The sequence below is a fragment of the Cygnus olor genome, chromosome 7 (assembly GCF_009769625.2).
Source record: "Cygnus olor isolate bCygOlo1 chromosome 7, bCygOlo1.pri.v2, whole genome shotgun sequence".
Lineage (NCBI taxonomy): Eukaryota > Metazoa > Chordata > Aves > Anseriformes > Anatidae > Cygnus > Cygnus olor.
In genome coordinates, this window is record NC_049175.1 from 37,318,070 (window position 1) to 37,343,237 (window position 25,168).

At 49.5% G+C, this 25,168-nt stretch overlaps 1 protein-coding gene across 3 annotated transcripts in view; it reads right to left on the reverse strand.

Moving 5' to 3' along the window:
• The window catches only part of TCERG1L (transcription elongation regulator 1 like), an 85,279-nt gene that overhangs the window by 46,946 nt on the left and 13,165 nt on the right, over positions 1-25,168 (reverse strand). For all 3 annotated transcript variants that reach the window (XM_040563971.1, XM_040563970.1, XM_040563969.1), the window contains exon 4: positions 22,465-22,653. In XM_040563971.1, coding sequence (XP_040419905.1) covers positions 22,465-22,653 — 189 coding nt within the window. The remainder of the gene's footprint in view (positions 1-22,464; positions 22,654-25,168) is intronic.

Genomic DNA, 25,168 nt, shown 5'->3' on the forward strand with positions numbered 1-25,168 from the left:
GCTGAGAGGTACGAAAACATGTTTCACCAGACACCAAAACCGAAATAATCTGAGATCATTCTGTTGCTGACTGATGTCCTCTCCCAAAGCCAGGGAGTCTTAGAAGTGCTGAAAAACTCCCTTTTCCCTATTTCAAGGGCACAACTCAGGGTTTTCACTCCTGGCATTTTCCCAGGCTTATGGCACGAAGGTATCCTTCATCTACACGTATTCTCCAGCGGATGCTAGACGGGTCTCCAGGAGCACGAAGGTTCAACATCTCTGCTCTGGTAACAGAGCCATCACGGCACAACCCATCCAGCTGTGATCTACGGCCAGACTTGGGAACTTGAATATTTAATTGCCATGAGCTCCCCAGTGGGATGTGCCTTAGAAGCCACGCGTGAAGGCAGACAGCGCTCCGGGCTGCTGGCCTTACTGCAGGCTCTCCTCGGGCAGGCTGTGAGATGTGCCCCTCCAGAAGCCCCCTGGGGGGGGGACGGCAGCAGACCCAGCTTCACGTCGGCTTGGTGCCACGTCTTTGCTGTCCTGAAACGATGCCACCGCTCCTCCAGCAATACATCTGTTGGAAACTGCAATTATTCGGTTACAGATGTGCGAGAGCGGCTTATCCTGATAACATACACGTTTTGAAAAAGCACGAATATTTTTAGAAGCTTAGAGAAGCTTCTATAAATCATGTAAATTACTGCTACCCAAAGCCAGAAGATTCTCAACCAGCTTCAATTTTTCACCTCAAACAAGCCCTGGAAGTAAGGAGAGATGCTTTTTGAGACCTGAATACAAAGTCCAAATGTTAATGTAGTGACAGCCCCAACGCAGCAAACCCACATCACTGCAGCTCCGCAGCCAAGGCGCACGTCCAGCCTCCTCTGCCCGCCAGCAGCTCTCGGGTGGCATCGCACCAGCCCCAGACCTCAACCCGAGCGCAGAGCAGCACCGAGCACTTCTAAACCGGGGGTGTGGGGAGCGCGGTTCCCACCTGCTTCCTCACTCCCAAGCTCGCCACAGAGCGGGGGCTACTGCCACTCAAATTTGATCTCAAGTAGACCGGTATAAAGACAACCAGCTCTTTCCTACACGTCCCACGTGCCCAAAACCAGTATTGTTCTGTCCACGGTGAAATAGCTGCAGCTTTGGGACACAACAGTAACTTCCCACAGCCCTGGGAATGCAGCTGCTCAGTGCAATAAGCGCTGCGTTGGGTGCTGAGGTGAAGATCGGAAGGAGAGAAGCCTCTTGAGATGCAAGTGGTAATTAGAAACAAAAATCAAGTGCAAACAGATTGACTTCCATCAGCCTTTCATTGAGTTTACACCGTGTTCGGCTGCACAGCACACCTGCAAGCCACACAGCAGAGCACAAATTTACCTTCCGGAGGCTGGCAGCTAGTTTCTGTTGTTATTCCAAAGGCAATCCTGAACAGAGGATAAGCAAAGTTTTCAGGTCCTCCAGCCAAAGCATACAAATGGGAATTAGAGCCATAACAACCAGGATCACAGGAGAAACTGATTTTCTGCTCTGCAACTGGAGCACAGGAGAACACTTTTATTAAACAACCAACCAAGTGAACTAAGAAGTGATCAAACAGACGGTGTAAATAAGAGCAATATATATAGTGCTGGATTGGATCTGATGTGTTCAGAGTAAAATTAGCCACTTATTAAATATGTGTATTGAAACCAATTCTACTGTGTTCCTTGAAAAGAACCGTGACAGACTTCGATTTAAGTACTCCCTTCCTCTGAAGGCCATTATGCTCAAACATCTGCTAATGAGCCATTATTTGTTTAAAAACAGAACTGTATAAATCTGCCCTGATCATACTGAAAAAAAAAAAGACGATGCTAGGTGACAATTTCAGAGGCTGTTTCAGCTGTCTCTGCTGTGAGCAGAGCAGGTCTTTTTATTAGTTTTTGAATAATTTGAGCCTGGGCATTGTTTCCAGACGAAATTTGTGAAGATTTGGCGAGGATTTACGGGATTCTTGAGCTTCCCTCCTAGATCTGAGAACGTCTCAGAACTGTTTCAAAACTATTTAAACCCAAACGCGGCTCCTCTGCGCTCCGAGCAGAGCTCTGCAGCTGCTGCCCAGCCGGGTGGCAGCCCCTCGGCGTAGGCCGTAGCCCTGCGCCGCACGGAAAGCTGCCGTGGTGGCAAACCCAGCGTTAGGGGAGACCGCATTTCTGCTTGGGAGAACCAAACAGACCGAGGCTGGAGGGAGTCGGCGTTCCCTTCCCCAAGGGCAGCGCCTGCTGGAGCCCCGTCCCCCCCCGGCAGCCGCCTGGGCGTGACGCGAGCGGCTCGCTGCTGGTCACCGCGTGGGCGGAAGGGCTGCTGGCCTCAACCCACCTCCCGCGCGGCGCGGGATGGCCTGCGCTCAGCTCAGCGCCTCACCGGACACCAAGCCCGGGCACCCGCCTCTTAGGGACAATTCCACTCTTCCACAGGACAATTAGGGACTTGGGGACAATTCCACAATTCCACAGTTAAATTCCTCACCTCCTAGAAGAACACGTGAAACGTTTACGTTCTGCCCGTCGGAATCAACAGCTCAGAAAACACTAATGAGGGCAGCTCTGAAACGTAACTACTGCCACACGCGGTGAGTCAACTACTTACAGAGACAAAAATGCTGGGACCTACCGCCAAGTGAAACTGCGGAGAAAGTACTTTGACAAATTACAAACGTGGGAAAATATTTACAGATAATTTGTTTCTCTTCTGAACCCAGATTTAAATGTATAGCAAGGTGGGAAAAGAAATCATACGTGCCCTTGTAGGACTAAGAGAAAATATAAATGAGGGAATAATCCAAGTGGTTTGTTTCCCACCCATTAATTTCTAATTTGATCTCCTTTACACTTCACTGTACATGCCAGAAGAGAAATACGACAAAATGTATTTATTAAATAAGTATCCAAGCTGTGTCTGTGGGACGGCTTCTATCCTAGGAACCCACACTCTGGCTTCTAAAGCCACGCACGCCGTGTCACTCGAGCAGAAGCCCAGCATGCCTGCCTCAGACGCAGGAGCCAGAGGCAACCCCAGAAGCGGGCTGGGAATCAGTGGAAGACAGCGACCCACGGAGCGGAGGGACGAGCTGAGCACGGGAGGCAGAGCAGACCCCTCTGCCCTGGTGGCCACTGCTCACTGCCAGCCCACGCTGCATTTTGGCCCAGGCATCGGCTGCAGCATTCTTCAACAGCACTGCTATCGCTAACCCCACGCCCGTTTGCCAGGCAGCTCTGCCCACCTCAGAGCCACCTTGAGCGCAAGGCAGCGTGCCAGGCCCGGGCATCCCCCTCTGGGCCAAAAGGCAGCAAGTTAAGGGAGTAGTAAATGGAGAGGAGAACGAACTCGGACGTGTTTTGTTTCATCTTGAGGTGGGAGAAGGGAGGGTAAATCCCCGCAGGTACGAAGGTCACGTTCTCCTTGGGCCCAGTACCTGGGTCTCTTCTGCCTTCGCCTCCCCACGTCACCGCTGCAGAGCGCCTCACCCGGTGCTGCCGGGGCACAGCGGGTCCGTGGGGGTGGATGGAGGCACTCCTGGTCAGGCAGTGCTTCACAGCCTTATTTATCACTGCCTCGTTTGACTGGGAACAATTGAAGATCCGAGTGCCTGATTGTAAAGCGTATCATCAGAAGAGCTGTTCTGGGGCTGAGAGAAGAACAAACAACTTTTTTGTTTGATAATCTGAATTATTCGCAGATGCTCTGAAGCACTTAGGGAATCCGGAGACATGAATCACAGGTTGCACTGCCTTTTTTTCCTTATTTTTTTTTGAAATTAAGCTGTAACCAAGATAAAACAAGTGACTGGCAACAGAAGACGGCTCTCGCCACCCTCTTAGTGCTGCATTTCGTAGTACCTGGGCAGAGCACACCGCCCATTTCGCTAACGACTGGCGGTGACAGGCCACAGGAAGAGCCCGCCGAGCACACGACAGGCTGGGCTGGGGAATGCCGTCTCCGGTCGCGTCAGACTCAGCCAGAGCAGCTCACCACCTGGCACCCAGCTTTAATTACGGACTAATTACGAACTCAGGAGAGCCTCCCCAGGTCTGAGACCAGCCGACACGTGGCCGCTGGTTCAGCAGCACAGGCACTTCGGCACAGCGGCCTGAACCCTCAGCTCCTCCACGCTGCCCTACACAAGGCTTTCGAAGCCCCACCCTGGGCATTAAAGGAGGGGGTTTCCAACCTTCCTTTCAACCCTTGCGTGAAGTGGGACCAACAACCTCGTGAAGATGCCTGGAGGAGCCGTCCTGCCCCTGGCCTCCGAGCCAGCTGATGCCATGCAGCCCTGCCCCGCAGCGGGCGCTCCGGTGCCGGGTTCTGCCAGGTGCCCCGAGCACACAGGAGGAAACCTCTGTTTGTACCCAGAGCCCGGCCCCAGAACCACATTTCTCTGGGACAGAACTGCCCCTGAGCAAGGCCACCAGAATCGCACCTCTGCCACCGAGCGGGGCAGCTCACCTGCGGCAGGCCGCGCGGTACGGCCCTGGGCTAAATTCTTCCCAACAGCCGATGCAGCAGCTCGGGGGTTCTGCTGCTGTGGTCGTCTGAAGGAAAGTCCTTGGAGGTTTTTTGGTTTTTTTATATATATTTTCTAGCTATGTTTTCATTGTCAAAGAAACACTGGCTTAAATCTAGGCTGAACTGGTTTTGGTTTCTTTAAAGAAATGTGCACAAAATGAAAAAAGAATATGATGAGGTGCGAAGAGAAACTTATAAAAACTAAAAAATTGAGTTTATGGTTTTCATTTGTGTGCAATTATCACTTGTTCCCTTAAAGATAAAGTCAAAAATAAATTATCGTGTCAAAAAATTGGCAAGCTGTGTGTCACTATCAGTTTCAGATAATTAAATGAGATGTATTTTGGAGCAGAGCCAAATCCTGATAATATGGCAATTACTTACTTAGAGCCCAGTCAAGATCATATAACACTTTCCTCCCGCATCTTCGTTACTGTCTTGCTTTAAACTCCTCTTTTAAATTATCTCAAGAGCTTCCAGAAAAGCAAAACCATCACTTTCACAAAGCTTCTCAGTAACAACAGGTTGCCATCACCCTTCCGTAGCCCTGCAGAGAATCTGCAAGCACTTCTGGATGACTCGCCAGAGCACCAGGAGCCTGAGCGGAGAGACCCCGGGCCCCCAGCGGTCCCCCCAGCCCTGCCCACACAGGCGGCACCGGGACGAAGCCTCCCCTCTCCTCCCGTTCCCTCTTCTGAGGCTGCTCGTAGGGCTCTGGTGATGCACACACAGGCTGGTCCCACTTGCTCACCCCACACCTCCTCCTTTTAAGATGTGTGCTAGTTCTGCAGAAGCCAACCAGGCTCCAGGGCACTGGGAGAAGTTCAAGGCGCTCACTTCAGGCTTCCACTTCCAAAGCCCTGGCGCCGCATTTCTTCCCGTACTCCCAACGGCCGCTTCCCTACTGCCAGTTTTGTACCAGCTGTTATTCTGCAACAGACCCTGAGCCGGCCCCTTGAGCAGCAGGAAGCCCAGCGTTTGTCTCTGAAGACGTATTTTGGCCCTGGCGTGTGCTACAAGGGAGCGCTGCTCCCCTGCTCACCTGGCCCAGGCCTGGGGGACGCGCGGCTCCTGCCGGTGCGGCCGAGAGGCAGCCCCGTGGCTCAGCGACTGCTCCCGTCCCTTCAGAGGAAGGGGACACACTGGCTGTCTTTACATCTGTGAAAACTGTTCAGACTGCACCGCATGATTGCAAATCACGAAGCTACTCTACAATGTGTAATTTTCATTCACTGTGATTTTAACAGGACAATTGATTTCTAGGGAAGAAGAGAAAATAGGATTTCATCTCATTTCGTGCAAGCAGATATTTACAAGATACAAATCACGAAGACAGCATGGCTACAAATATTAGATTTCAGCGTGCATTAGGCTGGCATTGTTTTAAATTACTTTTCTTCCACTGAAGTTTATCTGAGAAATTTTTTCCTTCGAAATGATCTGTACTGATACCAAACACACATTACGCACATGCAAAGATATTAATTTGAGGGAAAGGAGAGGAAAATCAGCCATTTTACGTTGCTGATGAGACGTTTAGCAAGCGACTGCTGCTCTCCACTTTGGATTCCCTATGACCCCAAGCCCTACAGGGAGCCCACACCACTTGCACTTACAACGACAGCACTTAAAGCAACTTCACACTCATTTGCACAGGCACACACACTGAGCTGGAGCAACTCCCTTCCAGCCAGGTTTCTACAGTCCATCAGCTCTGAGCAGACAACAGAAGCTGGGTGAAGACCAATATCAAAGAGAAAACTCACACACATTTTGTTCCTCCTTCTCTCAATTAGTTTGACAGGTAGGAGCCATGACCCCAGGACAGCCATCCTGTTCTCAGCAGGCCGGGTCCACGCGGCAGAAGCCATCAGGCAGGCAGATGGCTGCAGGGCAGCCTGGCAGAAAAGCTGCTCTCGAGAACATAACGTGAGGATATAACATTGTAAGGCGTAGATTGTAGGAAGACACAACCTGACCGTGCCATACTCCGAGGAAAATGCCAGCACATGCACAAGCTGGAGAAACCTGCTTAGAAGCCGAGATGGCAAAACCCGGGCAGAAGGCACCACGAATGGCTGCAGGAGTGCTACGGCAGCAGCTGACCTTGCCCCATACTTCAATTAAACAGAGACCAAAACATTTCTTTAAAATCCCAAAGATACATTCGTGCATCTTTGGGTGAGAGGAGGGCCTTCCCACACCCCACCCTCGTTGGTAGGCGGGCAGAGGGATGAGTTTTGGCCCTTCTGCCGGAGCTCTGCAGGATGCTGCTCCTCACAGGCCCTCCTCTCACGAGGCCACTTCCCTCTGCCCTCCTCCCGCAGCTTGGCTCTGCCCCGCTGCTGCCCTTGAGCATCTTCCTGCAGGTGAGCCAGCAGCAGGAGGCCGCCCAGTTACAGCCAGCCCACTGTACAGCAAGGCCTGGGGTCTTTCTCAGGAATTTCCCCTTCTCCCAAGCTCCAAAATCCCCGCTCCCTACCTGTAACTCCTACGCAAGCGCTAGGGCTCTGCCCTGGCCCTCCGCTGACGGCCGGGAACCGCAGCCATCGCACGCCTCGACCTGCAGGTGGACGCAAAACCCCGCAGCCTCCTGCCCCGGCCCCTCGCCCACCTTCTGCTGCGCGGTGGGAGCTGTCTCTGCCCCGGCCGGGCACCTTGGTCCGTGTCAGTACTGCCATCCCAGGGGCAGGCGCGCTGCTGGAGTGGGAGCTGAACGCGTACAGAGGGAGGCTCAGCAAACACTTCTGTACGTCTGCACAGTAAGAACCAAATGTCAGGGCACAACTTCTGCCAAGGAACAGCAATGAGGAATTATTTCCTCTACCTATTTTTGTCATTTTGTCTCCTTTCAGTAACCTGGCTTTTTTTTTTCCTCCATTTTTGAATAATTTCCAACAGATGAGCAGAGACAAAAGTAAAGCCAGAGTGACTTCAAAACCAAAGCGAAGTCAAAACTAGTCAAAAAGCTTAAAAGCTTACAGCTAAACTGCCAGGTTTAGCCATATATATACGGCACGCCGTATTATTCATGCTTGTAAATACCACAGGCTAAAAACCAAGTGACCCCCCAGAATCCAAGAAACAACAGTTCTGGTGGCGGTGACCCGGGCACAGCAGCACTCCTGACTCAGGGCGAGCTCGGCCAGCCGGCACCGCAGCGCCCGCACCCGCACAGCACCCCGGGGTGCCGGGGGGAGCCCCCAGCCCCTGCACCGCGCGCCCCGGCCTCCCCAGCACCCTCCTGCGCCCGCAGCGCTGACACCTGTCAGTCAGAAGCCGTTAGCTGCAGACGGTTAAACCTCGAATTGCTTTTCGAGAAAGTCTCGCTGCTGCACATGGGAAAGCAGAGGCTTCTTCATTTAAAAGATTTCCCGGAGGAATCGTTCTGAGATGGGTTTTTGGCCTCCTCGTTTCTCGCCTTTCGGGGGGCAGCGGTTCCGCACACCCCTGCGCTCTCCTGGGGACGCGCCGTGCCGAGCAGCCCGCCCCGTCCCCCGGCACCACCGCACAGCGCCATCCGCCGCAGGAACCGATCCCCTCCGCGCATGACACCAGCCATCGCCTCCACCACCAGGTACAACGGAACGAAATCCCAACTTACGCCGCAGCTTCTGGGGGCGGCGAGAGCTAACACAAACCAATTCCTGACTTTTAATGAATTTCTCACCGCAATACCTGTCGTAATAATGGTGTTAAGTGACTTACTTAAATAATAGAAACAACAAGACCATTGAACACCACCACAGTTTTTAAGCCCCGTGTTCAGAAAAGTAAATTACTGAAATCCCCAACACCTCAGCTGGTGCCCCCGTGTCTGAACCTCGGCTGTACACAACGCCCACGGTGCTTGGCTTGGGATTAGAGTCCATCTTCAGATAATTTGGAAATACAAACCTTGCCCGGAAATCTTCTGCACCCTCTCTATTTTTCAAGGCAAACAGCATAACCCAGAAGACATCCAGCTTCTGAGCCGTTAAAGACTGGTTCCTTGTTCGAAGCCATGGAGACAGGATTCCTCGCGGCCACCATTTCACGTCCTCCTGCTTCTCCAGGGCTCGGATGGTCACAGACAGGAACCACGAGAGGTGCCAATAAAATTTCAGCTCCAGGACCGATCTTGATATATTTAGTTACAGGGTTTTTAAACACCATTTAAAGTATGCTTCCTAACAGCTACATACATCAAGTGTGAAATTAGATTCCGTGCTCTTGCTTTCATTAATTAACTCCCTGAATCTCTTCCAGTAATCACGGACTGTGCAATAGCCGGGGCAGAGCTCCAGCTCTGCGTTTTCCGAGTTAGCTTCTCTTCCTCCAAACAGGAAAGCTGTCCTTACTGACAAAGATTTCTCCCAAGCACCAAACCATACCCGAAGCTACCCTAGCACCGACTTACCTGTTCTTCCATATTAGAAACATGGGCGTGTTCCTTCTGTCCAAACCACTGTCACCAGATGGGAGCATACTTTTCCACCCAGCTCTGCCTGCTTTAAGAGGGGAGGCAACTTCACTATAAAAAAAGGTGGTAGTGCTAGAATTAGTCCAAAAACTCGGACACCTAAGAGTTGGGTGCCCACTCTAATAACGACAACATTTGAGGCAATATGATACCCGATCTCCAACTCTTTGGCCAAAAAAAGACAAACATCCACAACATTTTTCCAGGCAAGTTCTGTCCCAGTCACCCCAGCACGGTGCTGGTGTTCCTTTGCCTTCTAAGTGCCACCGTTACAACTACTGAAGTTCATTTCCATGAACTGCGTTAGGACTCATCTTCGTTTGCGTTTCCATAAGCAGTACAAACTCGCTGCCACATAATAATTAAATTAATTCATGTACTACCCCTCGGGTACGTGTGGCCAGCACCGCGTGTTTGCAGAGGAAATGTACACAACGTTATTGAATCGTTCCATAGCGAGCAGCAGCAGGACAGTTATCTTTATCCTTTTCAAAGTGATTACAGCCTTCTAAAACCAAGCAACCCACTGAATATGATCCTCTGGAAAGCAAACAATATGCTAATACAGAAAAAAAATCAAACATTACCATTCTCCCAGCAAAATCATCTTTGCCTACGGTAAACAGCGTGCACCTGCTAGACATAACAAAAGAGAGGACATTGTGTTTATGCGATACCGCACAGAAAGTCAAACCATTCATTTGCGAAAAGTGAATGAAATCAGGATGCTTATTTTGTGTGATTTACAAAGCCCACAGAATTCTATCATCCTCTGGATTTACCAGGAAAACAAGCCACGTACCAAGTGAAACCAAGCTTTCCTGCTCACTTAAGAATATATAAATATGGTTACCCCCCGATTTGCACAGACGTTTCCTCGGGGGAAGGTGAAGCACAGAAGCGCTTCGTGCTAACAGCCCGATGAACCGATGCCGGCCGGCACAAGACGACGGCACGCCGATGGTCACCTCCGGAGCATCTCACCTCCCAACATGCAGGTGACCGCAGGCACCAGGCAGAGGGGGAGGCGGCGGCCGCTGCAGGGCCCATGCATCCCGCAGCTGATGCCCTGCCCAAACCGCGAGCATCGCTGAGCGACACCGCGGGGCCGCCCCTGGAACCAGAAGCCCTAACCGCTGCCTCGTTCCGCCCGCGTGCCTTACAGCACCAGGACTGAGACAGCCTGTTTCCAGCATTTTGATCACTTACTGATGTTTAAAATAATGCATCTATTAAGACTGATACGCCGCTATCCATAATTTAAATATATCTGAATTCCCTGCTGTAGGCTTTTTAAAGATTATTTCCCCTTAATTCCCACTTATAAAGGGCACACTCAGGACATTACTATTTTACTCTTCAGTAAGACACAAATGAGATGTAACTGATGGCTCAGAGGAGCGGCATTTGAGCCCCTGTTTTTCTAGCAGTGGTTTGTGTGTGCGCGCCTAGGACACGCATCTCAAACTCCGCCGAGCTCATTCCAGGCACCGCTGGCTCTGCTGCCGCACAGAGCGTAACGCGGCACCCTGGGCTGGGAGAAAAGTTAGCGAGAGATTTGCAGCACGTCCCTCAATCCGACAACGTCTTGCCTGCTGAACTGCCACACAGAGGGACTTCCCCACCCAAGGACCATGACGCTGGGCACTGGGCGGATGGCTTTTGGGGTTATCCATGGGCAGCTGGGGACAGAGGCTCCCGTGCCACCCCACTGGAACACAGGCACCAGTGGGAAGCCGGCCCCTGGGCACCTCGGGGCTGGGGCACAGGAACAGCCCCCGGGCTTTACCCTCCTTCATGAGACGTCTCCAGGGCCTCTGCCGATCTCCTTCTGCTTGCCCAGCCAACGAGGCCACGCTGATGGAAGGCCTCCATCTATCTTTATTCTCCCTCTGAAACCAGCCTGGCCCTCTTTCAAGGAGCAGCCAGACCGCACACCCCTTCCCGCTTCCTGCCAGGAAAGGAAGCTGTAAGCCTGCGTCTGCCCCAGATGTACGCGGGGGGAAGGTGGCAAGGCAGGGGCTGCGCGCTGCAGGGCTGCCTCCTGCCCCGGGACGGGGAACGGCTCACAGGGCAGCGCTCCCGCTCCGTCCTGGGCATCGCATCCCGCTCGCTTCCTTGCTCACAACTGCTGCTGGGCGGCACGATCCCACGTGCTGCAGAGGGAGACATCAGCGCCGTGCCCCCCTGCTGCCCCCTTGCTCCCCCTGCGCTGCCAATCCCTAACCTCGGCACCGGGGAGGCCCCTTAGGCAGTGGCTACTCTTCAGCGGATCCCTCTCGGGTGATGCCGCTCGCTGCTCATTAATACATTCACATCTGCACAACTTTTATGATCTATTTCCAGTCTTATGAAAACCAACTCCAGCATAAAATTTCAATCTTGTAGTTTAATAGGATGTAATTCTGAAAGAATACAGCGAGTTACGCGGTATCAAACCTCTGGAACTTCAGCTTTCTGTCTGTCGGAGCGAAGCAATTATTTCTGCATGAACTAACCTTTTGTATTTTGGAGAAAAGTATTTTGGAGAAAAATCTTCAAATACTTATTTCTAGGAGGATTTGAGTTATAAATTAGTTTGGGAATTTCAAAATCAGTAACACAGGAACCAGGAATGTGATTCCATCATTTCCCCATTTCTTACACACTTGTGCAATGAGGGTGTTTGAGCCAAGGTTTAGAATGTTTAGAATGACTGGCTTTTGAGATTAGTGTGGAAGTTGACACGATGCAGTGTGTGGCAGGAATTTTTTTCATTTCTGGAAAGCACAGAGGTCTGGTTAAACCACTGCCTGCTCCTCTAGCTGTTCTACAGACCAGTAACAAGACAGGCGGCCTCTCTCCTGTGTGCTGTTTGCTGCCAGCTCATCGGCAAACATCAGCGCAGCTCCTGGGGAGCCCTCGGCTGAGCAGCTCTCATCTCAGCACCTTATCCCAGCTTTTCGGGGCTGACTGACACGACGGCATCTGCCCTCACTTCACATCGCTCCGCAGGGTCGGGGTCCAGCAGAGCTGCCGCTGCAGACGCAGCCTCCCCAGCGCTGGCGATGGATTTTGCAATTCAAACCAAGCCCTTTATCCAAATAATCCCTGTTTGGCTTCTGTGCGGGGTGAGCGTTCAGCGCGGTGCCAGCAGCAGCCCTTCCCCAGCGGGGCCGCCAGAACTCCTGCCTTGTTTGCAGAAACATTATCAACTCACTCCGAATGCGATCAACAGAACTAAATTTGCAATAAAATCAATGAAATTCTATTTAGCTACTCTAGGGAAGCACCTATGGCACGCTTAAGAGCATGGAATTTAATTAATTTTCCTTATTTATATTCTGGCCAACAAGCCAAGATTCATTTTACCTCGTTAAATGTATTTACACATATATTGGGGCCAGACTGAGAAACACAAGTCAACCAGAGAACATCCACTGGGCTCCACTTCCGCTAAAGCAGCCGTGGAAATCGCTGGGCATTTCTTTCCCACCATCTAAGAGGCAGAACGGGCAGAGCTGTTTGACTGGATAGAAGAAAAAGTTTTCTATATAATGACTATTACAAAAATCCCACTTCCCATGCAGCATGCGGCGGTCAGGAGAGGGGCAGGAGCCCCTTCCCTGGTGCTCAGATCAGAGCTGCCCGGGCCTTCAGCTCTGCTCCCAGCTGCTGAGGGACGAGAGCACGTTAGTGCCATGGCCCCCCGACCCTTATATGTACACCTGGTTTTCTTCAGAACAAACCTCCAAGGAGGTATGTCTCTATTACGTTTAATTTCCAAGATTAAGTGTAATAGCATTCTGAAATGATCCGAGGCACGCTTCTGTGGCATGGAATTTACTCGGCAAGTTCACAATTACACCAGCCAAACTGTTTAGGAGAAAACACACAGGATAGCGGCCTTTCTAGAGCACGTGGCATTGCAGTGAGTGCTGTGGAATTATTCCTTTGTCTCACACGCTATAATGAGCATTTTCTACAATATGGAACAAAACTCTGCAGATTCTGAAGAACAGCTCCAGGAAGCGATCCATCCCCAGAAGCCCCAGGATGCCCTCCTTCCCCCATCCCATGCTGTTCCTGCACCAGGTTTACTCAACAGCCAGACCGGGCTCAGTACCACAGATTCAGATTAAATGTTAAGAGCATGCAGGGTCAAATCCCCACCACAGCTTCCTTCTACGATGTCAAAATAAACCAACAAAATTGGCTGCAAAAACTGTGAAAACCAATAATAAAGAAAAAAAGCCAGCTTCTCTCTTCTCACTGATCAGTTAAAATTCTCTCTAGTGAAAGAGAAATACACAGGAAGCAATATCATTCCTGAGCATCTCTCCGTCCTTTATATGGACCTTAGCAAAATGCGCTCCTTCGCTGTGTTCTGAGATCCCCCAGCGTCGGGCGAGCACCAGCAAGCGGCTCGGAGGGGACGTGAGATGGCTTCGCGTCACCACACCGTGAGTTATTCTGCATTGCAGCAACATCGCATCCTAACTTTATTAAGCCCTGAAAATGCATGCGAAGTTCCAAATGGTTTAATTGCATAAATAAATTTAAGGAAACAACACCAGCAGTCACCAAAACAATTTGTTCCTTCAGCTGATTTAAGCCTCACGAACAGGAACAGTAATTCTTGTGCGCGCACCTCCTCCTGAGGGGGGCAACGTAACGACTCTCTCTTCTCCAAACCATTCCATTATCCTTGCAAGGCCTATTTCCTCATTTCAGTCAATTTGGTTTTTTCCTCCTAAGACTTCTGCTACTCCGACAATATATGGAGTTCAGATACGAGACTGCTCTAAGCAACAGAAACTAAACGTTCGTCTGCAGTGGGGAAAAAAACGTGAAGCAGGAAGATCCTTTACGGAAAGGTCTCCCGTGGTGAAAAAAGATGCCTCGTGCTGCTAACGAGGAGGAGCTGAACAGACTTACGCAGGCGCTGAAGTGTTAGAGCAGGGGTACAGACCGCAGACATCGACACCTGACCCACAGCGGTGACGGGGGCAGCTCAGCACCTCGGGAGGAGATGGGAGGCGGAAGAGCCAGGTGGGAGGCAGAAGAGCCAAGCCCTTTTCTCAGTGGAAAAGGAGACCGCAGCCTGCAGGGACCGCCACGCAACGGGGAGCAGCCCCAGGGAAGGCTGGCATCCCCATCCAGCCAAGCCAGGACTTCAAAACTCCTGAGGCAGACATGAGGACAGCGTGAGGCTGGCGAAACGATCACAGGGCACAAGGAGAACGCCAAGCTCCGAGCCTGCAGCCCGCTGCACGCCTGCCGTGGCGAGGTGGGCGGCAGCCCCGGGGCGCAGCACAGTGCAGGGAGCAGCGAGAAACACAGCCACTTCGGGCACGGCTTCCTCACGTGCCTCCTCCTTCCTCCGGGAGCAAGCGCTGTATTAGCGCTAATCTCCAGTATCAGCAGCGATAACCGCCTAGGTCTGCAACTTATTTGTCTCTTGAATGGGGAACGAAACACCCCGCAGGTATTTCGGCAGAGTAAATGTTATTGCTAACAGGTGAAATCGGATTTAAACTCCCTCTACAGCAGCGTACTAGCATTGTTCAAAGGGGGAAAAAAAAAACTACTACTTGTTTTAACAAGTAGTTAAACAGAGTAAATTAAGTCCGACTTTTATGACATTTACCAAGCAAACAGTTGGGCATGAATGGAAGGATTTGGGTTGTTTGCCTTTTCTAACTAGGACATGAAATATTTAATTACGTTTTTGCTATTGTCAATATCCTGAGAGCACACTCGAGACGCTGAACCCATTCCGTCCGGTTCCCACAGCAGCAGAGAGCCGCTTACAGGAACAGGGCGCAACCCGAGCAGGACAGACGTGTACCCGACGCCCCCGGGCGCAGGGTTCCCGCGAGACGGACGGAGCCCCGCAGCAGTACGGCCCCTGCGCAGAGTGCTTCTGTCACAGCAGGGCACCCTGCCTTCTACCTGCACTTGGTCACGTCAACACGATTCCAGCAGAAGGAGGTTACAGGTGCACTTCCATACGGGTAACTGACGTGCTCAGACTCCACCATAACGCCTCGGAAATCCCCAGCTATCTGTACAGGCTAACGGAACCGTGATCCAGAAAGCCAGTTCAGATCCGTCCATCCACTTACTTGCATCAATAAGTGTCCCTGACTGACTTCATTTTTCAATGGGGATGCTGCGGGAAACCGCAGTATGAAGAAGTTCTGCCTGACACCTCCCTGCAGCGCCTTTCCATGCGACATTTGCCTCTGTAGCCCCTCCGTACCAGCCACGCTGTGCTGGGCCACCAAAAACAACAGGCTGAATTTCCACACAAAGAATCACCGTCAGGACGATCACCTGGGCACTTCGGTTTTCAGCAGAGATTTGCTGTCCAGCAGTAGGAGAAAATTGGTATTTAAATGTGATCTCTGGCATGATTCTAGCTCAGAAAACCGCTGTACGTGCATGCCTTCCTTCGCGTGTGCCAACACAGATATAAAACTGAGAAATAATTTTATGCTGAATATTAGGTCGAGTAGGAAGTTATCACTTTAATAACTATAAACATTCATTTGCTTGCTTCGTTACACGGCATTAAAGCTGGGCAGATCGTTTACAATGAGCTTGTTAGAACTACTCAGTATTCAGAGTCGAGCTTGTTTTTACTGCTAGACACACAGGACACCCAGAAATGAGGCGGGGAAAAAAGCTTCCCAAGGATGTTAATGCCAAAATTTTGTTGGGAATATTTGGAATTGCTCATGATTTTCCATAAATGTTACTTCTTGCTCACCTGCAATCTATGAATTCCAGGAATGTATGGGCTAGACACTCACGACTAACAAATGCAGAAGGAAAACTACCACTGAGTGAATTATCTTAGCGATCTGAAAGGCTTACTAGGGAAAAACAAGGAGAGCCACCACCAAAGCCCAGCAGAGCTCACCTAGACCAGCAGAGCCCAGAGAATCCGTCTGAATGCCAGACGTGTACAAGTTTGTTTGGTTTTTTTGTTGTTTTTTTAAATTCATGATTTTATACTTGCAACAGAGGCTGGATAAAGCCCCCGAGCAGTGGAACACCAACTGCTGCGGTCCAACACCAGCTCAGCTCTCAGCTCACTGCCACGTGGCTCTGCTCGCCCAGCAGAGGCTCTGGGTAGCTTCAAGGCACCAGAGAGGGCTAAGCTTACTCCTTAATTAACACCCTGACAAACCGACTGTTACGGACAAGCATTACCTAGCCCCCCGCATCCAATCTCACTGAGGAGGAGGCAGCAGGACGTGAGGATGGCACAGCCGTAACCACGCCGCCTCTCCCCCAGCACCCGCTGGGACCTCAGCGCTCTGCATAGCCAGCACCTCTCTGCTGTGAAGAGAAGCTGTTTTTCCCCCCCAAAACGCCATAAAAGTAACTGAGTAATTGTTGTTATGAAAATGCGTTTTGTATCAGCAGAATTTGCTAACGAAGCAAGCTGACAGACACATGAAAGAGCATGTAGAAACACTCTGGCACCAAGAGGTGTTTTGAACATATAATGACGCTTGGCCGTTAAGTTACTGATAGGAAAAATACTTAGTCACTTCCCAGCTGTTCTGTGGCAGGGTAAAACATTAAATTTAAACCATTAAATAATTCTGAAAGGAAGAGAACAGGTGGCAAATGGCTTCTATGGCAGATGGTGCCTTTTTTAATATTTGTACTCACTGCTAATTTAGAGAGTCCATAACCACACACTCCTACCTTACCTTTCCCATTTGAATAATTAAGAAATTGTACGTGAAAAAACAAATACCCCAGCTCCTAATACAGTAGCCATAAAAAAGGCATTAGAGATCGCCAGATATTCTATACCTGAAGTGCCACAAAACTTTAAATCTGGAAGTTTATCGGGTTTTGGTTTGGTTTGATGGCGGTAGTTTTTTTGTTTGTTTGTTTTAAGAGAGTCCTCTTCAAAGGCTTGGCTTGATACTGCTGGAAAATTAAGTTCTCTCTTTACCAGCAGAGCAAATAAGCACGAAGACACAGCACAGATCGCTGTGTAGCTGCATCTCCACAAGCTCCTGTTTAGTCTTTATGTTAGATCTGGCACAAAACCCAAGCTAACAGCAAGGATGACATTAAATGGAACATTTTGCCTGGCACATGTAGGAGCAGAACCACCAACAGATGAAAAAGGAAAAAAGGAAGAAATAACCTAAAACGGAGCTCCAACAGCATTTCTGGACCTTTCTCAGTTTTATCTGATTGATCTTAAAACACTTCCCCTACGCTCAGCAGAACCGAGCAGCTCACAAAGCTGTGCTCAGACACTTCTCGCTACACCGCGCTACCAAGCGGCTCCATCCTCAGCTACCCGAGTTTTATCCCGTTGAACACAAAGCCAACCGAGACGTCCCTGCTGCACTGGACCCACGGGCATCCGGAGGAGAAGCAAAGAGCAAGGGGCTTGGCTGAGCCGGGGCCACCCCGGCAGCACCAGCATTTAGTTGGCGACCTCGCTCTTAGCCTAACGCGGGACATCGGCCACCGGCGGGCTCTGCTGCAGCTCCCTTTTACCAAAAAGGCTTCAGGCTTAGCAGTGCTTAAAGGAAGCAAAGCAGTAGTTTCATCACTACAGGAGTCCCTACCGATTACAGCTTCAGCTGCTTTCAGGAGCCAGTCCAGGCACAACCTTCCGGATATTCCTCGTTGGAGCGCAGCCAAGTCATATTTTGCCAGTACTCTCTACAGAGCCGTGCGGTACCTTCCATAGGCTGTTTCTTCTTCCCAGCCTGAAAGCAGGAACTCTGCCCTGGCCAAGTCACCCGAGGGGCTGCCAAGGGCAGGCTGCAGCGGAGTGTATGGGAGACGGGACTGGCCCTAAGGGGCCACAGGGCTTATCTGGATGGGTTTGAGATCAGCAGTTTTAAGACAGGAATAGCCAACGAGGAGAAATCCTGGAAATCGAGTCTGATGGACATCAGTTTTCGCCTGCAAAAATTTCGGGTATCACATTGCCACAGAAACCTACCGAGCCACTGTCTGGGACAAAGTTCTGTGACTTTCCCGAGGTACCTCCACGCCATATATATATATTTATAATTAATGTTTTTAAAAAAGGAGAGAGGAACGCCCAAACGAGAAGCGCCAGAAGCAGCACCACCAGCCCTTGGGGCCGAGTACTTTGTGTTCCCCCAGCCCGCAGCGATGCGCTCCCCAGAAGCTCCAAAAGCCTTCCTCGGGGAGGCCGGCGCGGCGCAGCGCAGCACCGGGACGCCCCCAGCACCCCGTTACCGACCGACCCCCACCTGCGGGGCCGGCGGAGAGCAGCGCCGCTCAGGGGTACTGCGCCGCTGGGAGGCACGTTAGAAAACCTCCCTAGAAACAGATATTCAGTCAATTATAGGCTTATTGATTGAACAAACTGCTGTGACCGGAAATACGATACTACACGCGGTGGTGTAACACCTATCTCCGGAATAATCAATTAACGGCGGATAACCAAGCGCGCCGTTCAGCCTCAGACACCAAGATACCTGTAGATTTAACGTGGAAATAATTTAATCTTCCGCTTTGTTCCTTAAGTTCATTCATACCGCAAGAACATTGCCTCACAAACTTTAGACGAGGAGAACGCGGGAAGTTCATTAATTACCACGTTACTTTATAAACCATACATGAAACAAGAAAAATGCAGCTGCCCCAGGGCCCGCCGATTATGTGCTCTCAAAGATTTATTTTTCTGGGAGAACTGTAAGTCATCCTTAATAAACGTCAGCACACTGATGGTTTTAACTGAAAGGCAGACAGGGTTACAAAGTACGCTATGCACTTGGGATTATCTGTAAATTAAATTACTCTTTCTTGAGGCCTTCCCGGTCATTAACTTACGTGGCAACGGAGACATTTACTTTGGACAGCAGATAGCTGCCTTTGACCAGCTGACCATTTTTGTCCTGAAAGTTAAATCCAACTGCACCATCTCGCCTGCTGGGTATTTCAGAGGAGATCACAGGCAGTCCTCTGGCAGCTGCAGTACGCGCAGCAGAGCTTATTTCTAACATTTCTGCAAAGCTTTTAGCCAGCACGTCTTTTTGCCTTTTCACTCATGCCTATCCAAACTCTGATTCATTCATTAGCATTTATGAACACACACACACTCGTATTTATTTACTTAATCAGGTCGCTACGTCTGTATTTGCGGACCTGGTCAGCCGACGCTGCCCCATCCTCAGAGCCATCCCGGCCCCAAGGCCAGACGTCAATCCCTCGTGCTACCACCTAGCCCACAACGCGCCGAACTCGGCAGAAGTTCAGGAAGCTTTTCATCAAGCTCATGTTGACAAAGATAATTTAAAATGAACACCTTAGAGTCCTCTTTACTGCAAGCACAATAAAAAGGAATTTCATAAAAATGTTTTATGTAAGCCTTTGCAAAGGAAATAGCCATCCCTCCAGAGATGATGATTAATAGAGAAAAATGGTTAGCTGAATCTCCGGTTTATTTTGGATGTACTGGGCATTTCCAAGCTTTCCTTTCTAAAAAGCTACTATATATTCTGTAGGAGAAAACACCCAGAAGTGTGTGGTTTACTGTGAAAGACTGATAATAGGATGACTGCTCAGGCACTCAAAGCATGATAGTTGATAGCCTATCACACACTCATTCGAAAGGAAAGCAACAATTATCATGGCCTGACATGTTTATCATTGCAGAGCTGAGCCAGTTATCTGAACAGCATAGCTCCATGATATTATAATATTCTATCATGCCTAATACAATTCATGCAGGGCTCGCTACTGCAGCTGTAAATCAGAAGTCCTGTGACTGCTTCTTCCAAGAGTGCCTGAGCATCTCACTTTGCGGAAGAATACATCTAGCATCTGAATTTGTTTTTCGGTATGGAAAAAGAACGATTTTCTTCCCCTCTGGATTCTCCTCCGAGATGCTCGCTTACAAAGAGGCAAAATAATCTCTGTGGGTCAAATAACGCTCAGTGGGAAGTGCCACCAACTCTGCCAACCACCTGCCCTAGCGAGGGACCCAGCTGCCTGGCTTCCCTGTCCCCAATTCTAAGCCACTGGCCCCGCTACCCAGCGTTGGAGCAGCCAGGTGACAGTGTGCTCACCTGGACAACGACTGAAATCTTTCTGCATGTCCTGCAGCTCACCCAGGGACAGGGATTCGTGCAGTTACTGCCTTGTTCATGAATGAGATCTGCCTCTTCCTCCTCCTGCTCCCGCGACGGGCCTGCTTTGGAGTAGCCTGCCTCGTCCTCTTCTTCCTCCTTCCCCTTCTTAGTCAAGTTTCTTCCTTTAAGAGACCTGCCTTTCACATCCGTTGCTTCTCCTTGAAGACAGGGACGACTGACACCAGCACGGGTTGGCCCTGGTTCAGCTGCGGGGCCTGAACCAGAGGTCCAGGCCCAGAGGCATTTGCTTCCTCTGGAAGGAGCCAAACAGTACTGAGAGCATCTGATGGGCACAGCCAGACCCCAGCACAGCACAGCACAGCGAGCTGTACATCTCCGGCACTGCCAAGATCGGGCCATACCTTTCTAAAACATTCTATCATCTTTTTAGGACTCCGCATTTGTTCAGGGCTGAATTCCAGAACCACCGGAGGTGACAATCCTGATAAATACCTGCCCACGTCCTCCCACACACCTTGCCACCCGCAGCCGTCCTGCCTCAGGGCAGATCTCCGGGCGGTATTCTTAAATAGTTGGTTAACCTTACACAAAGCTGGAAACGCATGCGGGAGGCATAGCAACAGGACCGTGCTAGTCTGAGCAACCCACAAATATTAAAATCTGGTCAGATCCCTTGTTATCCCAACCCTTCGTGCCCCACACCGGGCACCAAAAGGGCTGTTGTGGTTTAACCCGAAGGCAGCTCAGCGCCACACAGCCACTCGCTCGCACCCCCGCAGTGATGGGGAGGGAACCAGGAAACAGGTACACCTCAATGGGTCGGGATAAAAACACTTCAATAGGACAGAAAAGGAAGAGAAACAGATACGTAACATCTACCCAAACCAAGTGATGCACAAAGCAATGGCTCACCACCCACCAGTCGGTGCCCAGGCAGACCCAGCAGCGGCAGCTCCCAGACAGCCACCCCATGCGCCTTGTCCCACACGACACCACGCGGCAGGGAACCCCCCTTTGGGCCAGTCAAACCAGGACAATATTCTGATGAGAGTACAGCCCTTTCTCCACGTCTGAACGGCTTTATTCCTACGGGAACGTTTGCTCCTCAGACTCCCTGAAGATAAATACGCTGCTGTACTTCCTCGGCAGTCATTTATCTGTGCGGTTCTAATGACTGCTCAACAGGAACAATAATTACTGAGATACATTTTTCATACGAAGATTTCATCTGAACAGCTAATATCATAACTGCAAATTTTCCGCAAAATTTTAATCTCGCTGTATTTTGCTGTGTTACACTTCAAGTATCAAAAAGATGCGAAATACACCAAAAATAAGATTTTAAACTTAACTGATATACTGCATTTCAAACATATATACTTAAGCATTCAAAGCACAAATAGTTCCAAAAATTATCCCAAAGACTTAAATCAGACAGCTTTCCATAGCGAGTGAGGGATGCCACAGTATCTCCCTGGGTATCACGTTCAGAAAGTCGTTACAAGTTGTCACGGTAAGAGAACAGGAGCTTTTCCAGTAAGCACCACATCCAAACCTATCATGAAAAGTAGAAGACCAAGGCTCCATTCCTCCAGTATAGTTTATAAACAGCCAAACTACCTACTTGTCTGCAATATTATTGTACATCTACAATTCATGGCGGCCTGCAGCTCCCTCCCGAGGGGAGCGGAGGGGCAGGCGCTGAGCTCTGCTCTCTGGGGACAGCGACAGCACCCGAGGGGACGGCATGGAGCTGGGACAGGCGAGGCTCAGGCTGGTGTTAGGGAAAGGTTCTGCACCCAGAGGTGGTCGGGCACTGGGACAGGCTCCCAGGGCAGCAGTCAGAGCCCTGAGCCTGCTGGAGTTCAAGGAGCATTTGGGACAACGTTCTCAGACATAGGGTTTGGTTTCTGGGGAGACCTGCATGAAACCAGGAATTAGACTCGACAGTCCCAGTGGGTCACTTCAGCTTGGGATATTCTGTGATTCTATTTCCAGCAGATACCTTTCAACTGCCAACACCACAACCTGAGGATCTGCTGCAAAGGCTGAGTGACACTAAGAGCGTGTTTTCTTACTAAGGTGACAGAGGATGCAACTCAGTTCACATAGTACCCGTAAATGTCACAGCGTATCTAAAAACTACTAATGCATACAGAGTTTTGAACTTACTTTTAACACACTTTCAGAAAGCACCTCTGAACGGTACCAGAAAAAATAACTTTAATTCCAGAAAAACACCTGTACACCACCTGTATCCACTAAATATTTACCAGAGCACGCTGACAGCAAGACCCATACACAGAAGCCTCTCTCTGTTGCAAAGTATAATAAGGTGCTTCTTAATGCCACCAAGAAAAGCCTTACCTGGAAAAGGTGAAGTCAACACTGGAATTTTGATAGGCGAGAAGGTCAGCACATGGCAGGGTTGGATGCTCGGAGGCGAAGGTCCTTGAGGGGCTTCAGACTCCACCGACATCATCGCCGCAGTGGCTGCTGCGGCCAACGCAAGGGTTTGATTGCTGCTGACCGGTTTAAGGCTATTCTGGCAACCACCTGTGGAAGAATGAGATACAACATTTTATTTTTAATTGGAAACCGGTGGATTCATGTCAGAATGTTTTCAGCATTTTGAATTTTAACACAAGTTGGCAAAGCTACGTGGAACGTTCTCCACCTGGCTTCCACTACGCGAGTCCACCTTCATGAGATGCTAGATTCTGAAAATACTTTACCACTGCTTTTTAAACCTTTGAATTTTCTGCAAAAAGCACACGTAATGGCACCATTTAAATATAAGTTTTATTTTATACAATGCCTTGTCCAAGGCTACGGGACTCGTGCAGCATCACAGGCACCAGAGCCCTTGCCCACCTCACTGCCATTATTCTAAAAGTCCGAGCCTGCGGTTAGTGCATTTTTAGATATTTAAACCCCATGCACGTGAACGCACCACCATAACCTGGAGGGACAAAGCAAAGTAATATTGGGTGATACATAAGCTGTGCAGTTATTAAATTTAAATGAAAAAATCAATAATAAATGAAGTCAACAGGTTGAACATATCGACCAGTATTTACTCCATCTGCCACGGCTTCACAACTATTCACAAACAGCCGTATTCTGACTTCTCCTAAATATAAGCCGTCTGATTCCAAATCTGAATCTTTGTGTTGCCTGTTATATTCGACATCCAAGGTCAGTGTCACCTACTGGACCGTTGTCCTGTTAGGTGCCAGCAAATACCTGAGTTCTGCAAGTTTTATTTAATAGTAACATTCGTCTTGAAAACATGCCATGCAGAAAATTCTAATCATCTTACAGAGGAACTCTGAAGTTGTCCACCAAACGTAGGCTTAAATTCACTTTTGACTATGCAAGATTTACCTTAAAGTCTTACAAGCTTAAGGGGTAGACCTTTAGAGCTCAATCTTGTCTAAGTATGCTAAATAAACAAGAAAATGAGTAGTAAAAAGTCTTAAGGAAAAAAACTAATTTGACAAACACCAGCTGTTACTCCCTCTATACTGAGCTATGCATTCAAAAATTAAGCAATCATTAGCTTATTATGTTATTTAGCAAATGTTTGCAGTTCACGTGGAAATCCTTCAGGCAGTAAGAGCCAACTGTAGCTCTGCAAAAAAAAAATTCACTGTTTGCTCAGACACATCACAGCAGGCATTTCCTACATTTCTCAGATTTTTTGTACCTCCGCCTGGCCCCAGAGCACCCGCTGCCCGCCAGGCACGGGCCCAGGGCCCGGCAGAAGGTGCGAAGGCAGCTCAGCATCGTGCCTCGGGCCAGGGGGCGCTGCCCCGGTCAGCAGGGGTGGACATACCCCCAGCAAGCCCCCCCACAGCCACAGCCCAGCTCTGAAGCCCAGACACCTCACCCAGGGTTTTAGATCCATCTCTGCATTCGCGCACCTGGAACTTTGTGCATTTTAGCTGCCAAGTGCTGTTTTGCTCTCAGTTAGCACTGGGGGAGAAAAGTGGGTCAGTGCTTTGGAAGGAACATGTTTTGGTTACAGCTAATTGGGGCTCTTGAGGTTATTTATTGTGCTAACTTTTGGCAGCTTTGCTTCTAACTCTTTGTAATAATTATTGCCAACAAAATAAGCTCTCTCTTAGCAAAACAGAAGTCAATGTTTTCAGCAAACACCACAGAAAAATTCCATTATCTCTACTGCATTTGTCAATTCCAAGCAGAACCCATTTAAAATACCTGCACACGCACTAATACGACAGGCATGCAGGCAAAAATAAACACACTAACAAATAATATTAAAGGTTTAATCATTCAACCATCGATAGATGAAAAATAGATTATTCTGCCAAAGTCACAATGGAAATATCAAAAATATCAGTGTCCAACTACTGCAGCCATTTTACCAGTTTTCACGTTTATTCACCTGAGAACTAACACAGCTCTGCGGTTAGGTTAAACACCTCGCCCCCAAGAAATCACACTCCCTGCTAATTCCAGCCAGCCTCAGGTGGGAAGAAAGAAATCAACAAAACGTCTTCTGTAACTCTTATGAAAATTAACGTTGCATGGAAAAATTACTTTCCTACTGGCTTCCTACAGGGTACACAAGCAGAAAAGTTGTTTACTTCTCAATTGATTCTTATTTTGGAGAAGATGCAAATGCCCCAAAAGCCCAGGAAAGCAGCAAAATAACCGAAGTCTTCGCTGCTTGGACAGCCGAAGTCTTCTATGAGCACAGACGAGTAAAACTCTTGAAGCAGTAGAGTTAGCAGGGCGTCCTTATTAAAGTTTCATCAATTCCGTTATTAAAGTTTCATGAGTCAGCCGAAAGAGAAGTTTCGGTGATTTCCCTGCCTTTGATGAGGTTCTCTCTCCTACTAAATAACTCCATCAAGCAAGGACTACCCCTGTAATTGTTAATACCTGAGAGTGTATCACCAGCAGGGTGCCTGGGGGTCATCAAGCCCATCTCTTCCTTTGCAGTCAACTGAGCAACCCATCTCAGCAATTTATCAGGCTCAAAAATAAAATATGATTTCCAAAGCAAACTCCTACTGGAACCTGGCCCAGGACATGACTTCAG